The sequence below is a fragment of the Somniosus microcephalus genome, chromosome 4 (genome assembly GCF_052327205.1).
Source record: "Somniosus microcephalus isolate GS21.2 chromosome 4, FLI_Smic_1.0, whole genome shotgun sequence".
NCBI classification, from domain to species: Eukaryota; Metazoa; Chordata; class Chondrichthyes; order Squaliformes; family Somniosidae; genus Somniosus; species Somniosus microcephalus.
Window position 1 is genome coordinate 323,257,025 of NC_140990.1, and position 6,244 is coordinate 323,263,268.

At 51.9% G+C, this 6,244-nt stretch overlaps 1 protein-coding gene across 1 annotated transcript in view; it reads right to left on the bottom strand.

Moving 5' to 3' along the window:
- Positions 1–585: 585 nt before the first annotated feature.
- Positions 586–6,244, bottom strand: part of slc15a2 (solute carrier family 15 member 2) — a 129,942-nt gene continuing 124,283 nt past the window's right edge. The window contains exon 23 of the mRNA XM_085986848.1: positions 586–6,004. Within this exon, the coding sequence (XP_085842974.1) occupies positions 5,798–6,004 (207 nt within the window). The 3' untranslated portion in view covers positions 586–5,797. The remainder of the gene's footprint in view (positions 6,005–6,244) is intronic.

A 6,244-nucleotide genomic window follows, 5' to 3' on the forward strand; every position in this document is an offset into this window, starting at 1 on the left:
AATGACCAGGTTATGTTTTTTAGTGATGTGAATTGAGGGATAAATCTTGGCCAGGACACTGGGGATAAGTCTCCTGCTCTTCTTCGGAATTGTGCCATGAGATTTTCTACGTCCGAGAGGGTTCAGCGGCTCATCTGAACCAGCTCCCTGTACCTAACCCAATAGCCCCCTTCCAGTCCAGTATACAAATGGCCGATCTTCACGCGCCAGCTAGACTGTGAGTGCCGCGGGCTGTTTTGACTGCGAGAGCATCACAGCCAAACCAAAAGCTTTCCTTATCTGATATCAATGCAGACACGCACACTTTCAGCATTGGTCACTGGACAGTCAATCGCCTCTCGAGTTGAGCGTCACCGAGGCCAAATGTAACGTTCCAAATGAGCCTGGAAATCGAACCTGGGACTTTCTGGCATGGCACGATCCAGTGCTTCGTCAGGTAATGCATTTACCCGTGTCACTAGGAGAGGAATCAAGGGGAGTGGGATGTGTTTTTCTAATCCATTTCTAATATGTACTTAATTACACAACCAGGACTGTTGAATATAAAAAAGGAGAGCAAGAGCTGAACAGGAGCCAGACACAAACTCAAGCCCAGATGCAATTTTACTTCACAATTCCAACACCTTGCCAATGCATTAGTTACACTAGCGGGTAAAAACCTGAAAATACACAGTATACTATTAAATAGCCAGTTCTTTAAAAAATGGAGTTTAGTAAGAAAGACTTGCATTTCTACAGCGCCTTTCACGACCACCGGACATCCCAAAGTGCTTTACAGCCAATGAAGTACTTTTTGAAGTGTAGTCACTGCTGTAATGTAGGAAACACGGCAGCCAATTTGCGCACAGTAAGCTCCCACAAACAGCAATGTGATAATGACCAGATAAAGGGGGAGAAATTGGGTATGTAGCGCCACCTGTTAGCGCCTAAAGAGGGCAGTCAGTGGCTGTAGCACCACTGGCCACACCTCCCGCGATATTCAGCGGGGGCGCTAATGGTGGCGTTAGCCTGTTGCGCTGTGCCGCCACCGATGACGTCATCGGTGTGCGCAGCGCCCCATTAGCGATATTTGGTAGCAAACACCGCTGTAGCGCCGTTCGCTACCCGCGCCTGGTTCACGGGGCCTTGCTGTGCCGGCAGTGGCGCAAGTTAAGGTGGAGATGTGGGGCGGCCGCCTGCCAGCACCTCCGTCCCCGGCCTCCTGCCCACCCCCCCCCCCCCCCGCGGCATTGCTGGCTGTTTCCCGAGAGCCCGGCACTTCTCCTCGGTGCCGGGCTCTTTTGCCGGCACTCGCGATCGGGGCTCGTGCTGTTGCAGGCCCCTCCCCCTTAACAATGGGAGGAAGGCCTGCAATACCGCAGCGCGCCGTGCCGCAGCGTGTGGCGCTGCGGCACGTTGTGCTGCGATATTCAGTTTCAACGCCCTAAGAGGAACGCGGAGCGCCTTGAGCCTCGCCCTGTCTCCCTCTAGGGGCGCTGAAACTGAATTTCTGGCGATCGGTATTACTCCGAACGCTGCACAAAAATCAGCGCCCAGGCGAACTTGGCGCCTCAACCGAATTTCTAGGCCAAACTGTTTTAGTGATGTTGATTGAGGGATAAATATTGGTCAGGACACCAGGGGGAACTCCCCTGCTCGTCTTCAAATGGTGCCATGGGATCTTTTACGTCCACCTGAGAGGGCAGACGGGGCCTCGTTTTAACATCTCATCCGAAAGATGGCACCTCCGACAGTGCAGCACTCCCACAATATTGCACTGGGAGTGTCAGCCTAGATTTTTGTTCTCAAGTCTTTGGAGTGGGACTTGAACCTATGACCTTCAGACTCAGGAGTGCTACCACAGCTGACACTTGAGCTTGCTTTCTTGGGTATAAATATTTATATGTAGAAAGTTCAAAGACAGTTTGTTTTCCTCTTTAAATGGTTGAACACAGCACTGAACTTCAGGCCCACTGCTGTCTCTTAGATAAGTGGTTGTTTCAAAGAAGTGCAAAACAAATTTAGGAAGCTGTGTCCTTCCTTTCCCCCCCACCCCCGTCCTGTGAACTCAGACCGGGGTGATATCCCATAGCGGGAGGGGGCTGCCTGCCCTCTCGTACCGTGGCCAAGTGAGCCTACACGCCAATTGCCAGCAATTCCACAGGGGAGGCGACGCAGATCAGCCCTCACCAGCGGCAGTAATTTCCATGGGGAGGGGAATGGGGTCGGGTTTCCCGATCTCCTGCTGTAACCTCAGCATCTGGCGCAGTTTCTCCGGGATTTCCACTGATCCCCGGTGGAGTTATGGTGGGAAATTGGAGATCCCCCCCCTCCCCCACCCCGAAATTCTACCTCCTGATGTGTGCATGCGTGTAACTGTGAGCAGCAGGATAACGATGGGGATTGGGAGCCTTGACTGATTCACTCCCCCACCCCTTGCCCACCACCAACGCTTCCTTCCATTTCTAGGGGAGTCGAGGCCCATATGGACCAGCTCTGTCCTTGCCTCTGCTGCATTCAACCTACTCTAGTTAGTGGGTCAATAACCAGAGGTCATAGATTTAAAATCATTGGCAAACGATCTGGCGGGGAGATGAGGAGGAATTTTTTTCACTGAGAGTTGTCGGGATCTGGAACGCTCGACCCGAAAAGCTGGTGGAAGCTGATTCCATCGATATTAAAAGGGAGCTGGACGGGTTCTCGAGGATGAGCAACTTACAGTTATGGACAAGAAGCGGGAGAGTGGGACCAGCCACGACTGTTCTTTCATAGAGCCAGCACAGGCCCGACGGGCCGAATGGCCTCCTTCTGTGCTGTGAGTTTCTCTGATCCGATGACACTCAGCACAGTTGGAAATCGAATCTTGGCCTGGCTGGGTCAGACACATCCAGGGGGCAATAGTCAACCCACATCACCAAATGGAGAGACTTGGGGTAGGGGTTGCCAACCCCCCAGGATTGGCCTGGAGTCTCCAGGAATTGAAGAAGAATCTCTTGGGCACTGACTGCTGCCAACAAAACCCAGGAGAAAGATTATAGGGGCATTAAAAAAAAAACTCTGCATTTTTATCATTTTCTTTGAACATTTTCATTAGTTATAAAAATATTGCCGATGGGGAATATCAAACTGTTTGGCCGGGCGGGGCAGCTGGAGGCAGATCACGTGATGCAACCTCGAGGAATATGTCCATTCAGTGTTGGCAACCCTAAGGCTGGCCGTATGGGAAGGTATCCTGACTGTCCCTATGAATGGTTCCACAGCGCTCTTTTATCGACACTCCCCTCTTGTTTTCCCATGAGCATCACGAAGAATCCCTTGCCCATTGGTGGCGGGGAGGGGGGGGGGGGGGAGTGGGGGAGTCAGTCCGCCCCTGGACACGCTCCGCATTAACCTGCTAAACCGTCAGCAGCATCACTGTGAGGGCTGAACTCTCAACCCCTCGGGGAGACAGCCCAGAAAGGGAGACCGGTGAGCGTGGCTACGGCGCGTGGACGTCGACTTACGCCAGGCGTGGGCAAACAGGAATGGCAGGGCAGGGCGATCACTGGCACCCAGTCCCTTTAAGAGCACACCGCCCCCCCCCCCGCCCCGCCCTACTGTAAACCAGATTCAGCGACAGTTGCTGCCTGGAGTCAAGTGCGTCACTTGGCCCACAAGGCCAAGGAGGGACCATATGGCCCAAGTGCCTCAGTGCCAGCAGCTCCTCGGAGCTGAAGCCAAGGCACTCAACCATCAGGGTTTAAACCAATGAGCTTGTGCTGGTCTAACTAGAGCTCGTGGCGCAAGGTTACATTACACCGTGAGATGCACAGTGACACCCATCTGCTCTTCCTAACCTTTCATCTATTACTGACAGCCCCGACACAGACCGTAACTACTTCAGTCTTTTGTCCCCCACCTCCTCAGTTCACTTTCATAGAATTACATTCAATTTACAGCACAGGAACAAGTCCATGCCGGTGTTTATGCTCCACACGAGCCTCCTCCCACTCTATTTACTTCATCTCACCCTATCAGCATATCCTTCTATTCCTTTCTCCCTCATGTACTTATCTAGATTCCCCTTAAAAGCATCTATGCCATTCGCCTCAAGTACTCCCTGTGGTAGCGAGTTCCACATTCTCACCCTTCTCTGGGTAAAGAGGTTTCTCCTGAATTCCCTATTGGATTTATTAGTGACTGTCTTATCTTTAGGGCCCCGAGTTCTGGACTCCACCCCCGTCTCCATAAATATTCACAACCAGGGGTTAAAACAGTAGAGTCTTTGTTAGCATCGAATCTGGCAAATCCTCCTCGCTGTTTGGGGAGGGAGGAGCCTGCCATGTATCCGTTGCAATGAGAGCGCAGGTACGAGACGCAGTTTGACATTATTCATGCCACTGGCTCGCGTGTCTGTCAATAACATTCGCCTTCTAATGAAGACCGGGTCCCTTTAAGTACACTGAGTACGAATTTTACCTCAATGCTTTTACTGTGTTGGATTGAGACCCTGCTAACTTGCTGGGAGCCAAACGCCCGTTTAGGTTCAATGGTTTCCTACGCGAGGCGCGCTACAGCAACGCAAGTCATCGCTGACACCGCAACTCCCTCGCACCCCCACTGCCATCCCTCAGTTCTGAAGAGGAGTGCAGAGTGACGTTAACGGCTGCCCGTGCACCAGGGCTGCCCGCTGTTCCCCCCTTCTCTTCCCTGAGCTCCTGGCACCATCTACAGTCAGGAGGGTGACCGAGCTCCAGACGCCTCAGCCAGTGCGGCGATGAAACTCGCCACTAGCAGGTGCACCCGAGAAGCACCCCCCTCCCCCCCCCGCCCCCGGTGCACGTAGAAAAGCGTTTTGGAGCACTTTACGGCGGGGAGGGAGGGAGGAAGCTGGGTTGAAAGCCAGAGAGATTAACGCGCGGGGAGGGGACAACAAGTGCCAGCGAGATAGATGCATGTCTCACCACTCTGTGGTACTGTTTACTTTGTTGCTGTGACAGCAGGTGAGTAGGGTAGTGCAGTGGTTTATGTTACTGGACTGGTAATCCAGACATTAGGTTATATCCCACCATGGCCGTTTGAGAATTTTGAATTCAGTTTTAGAAGAATGTGGAACTGGAAAGGTTGTATCAGTAAAAGATGGCCATTCTTGTAAAACCCCAACTGGGGTTTACTAACATCCTTCAGGGAGGAAAACCTGCCGTCCTTATCCGGACTGACCTATACGTGACTTCAGTCCAACTTCTTCTTCTTAGGCAGTCCCTCGGAACCGAGGATGACTTGCTTCCACATTAAAAATGAGTTCTCAGGTGACTGATGAGTCCAGTGCGGGACCTACAGTCTCTGTCACAGGTGGGGCAGATGGTGGTTGAGGGGGCGGGTGGGTGGGGTGCTTGGGTTGACGTGCGCGCCTTCAACACCAAAGTGTGGTTGGCCAACTGCCCTCTGAAATGGCCTATCAAGTCGTTTGGGTGTGTCAAAGGGTTAGAAGGCCCACCATCACCACCACCAGCAGCATCTCAGGCCAGCTAGTGATGGGCAATTAAATGTCAGCCTTGCCGGGGAGGCCCACATCCCACAAATGAAGAAAAACCCACAAAGGCACAGACACCCAGCGAAATAAATGTCTTTGAATTTTCTCACCCCTCCCTCCTCCCAGTCATTGCAGTCTTGGTACCATTAAAAAAAAATTTAAAACCATAAAAATCACTTTACACATTACTCTGAATCCGCTCCTGATTAAAAATCCCACGACAAAGCTACGCTGACAATGGAATAAGCTCAGTAAATGAAACTGGAAGCAGGAAGTTAAGAAGGCCGTCGGCAGGGAGGAGGTATTCTACATCTTCGTCTGCTTGTCGACTGTATTGAGGGAGATTTTTTCATACGGTGGCGGTAGAGAGATGTTCTCTTCTTTGTCCTCGTCTTTGTCCTCGTCTTTGCTAACCAGCTCCTCGGAACCCACGTAGGTGTAGAAATAAGCCATGATGGAAAAGATGACAGAGACAGCCAACAGGAGGCAGGCGAAGAGCAGAAACTCGGCCCACTGGGGGGGGGGTGAAACAGGACACATATTTCAATCAGCACCATCCAATCATACAGCACAGAAGGAGGCCATTCGGCCTGTCGAGCCTGTGCCGGCTCTTTGAAAGAGCTCTCCCATTAGTCCCACTCCCCCCTGCTCTTTCCCCATAGCCCTGCAATTTTTTTTATTTTTCAAGTATATATCCGATTCCCTTTTGAAAGTTATTATTGAATCTGCTTCCACCACCCTTTCAGGCAGCAC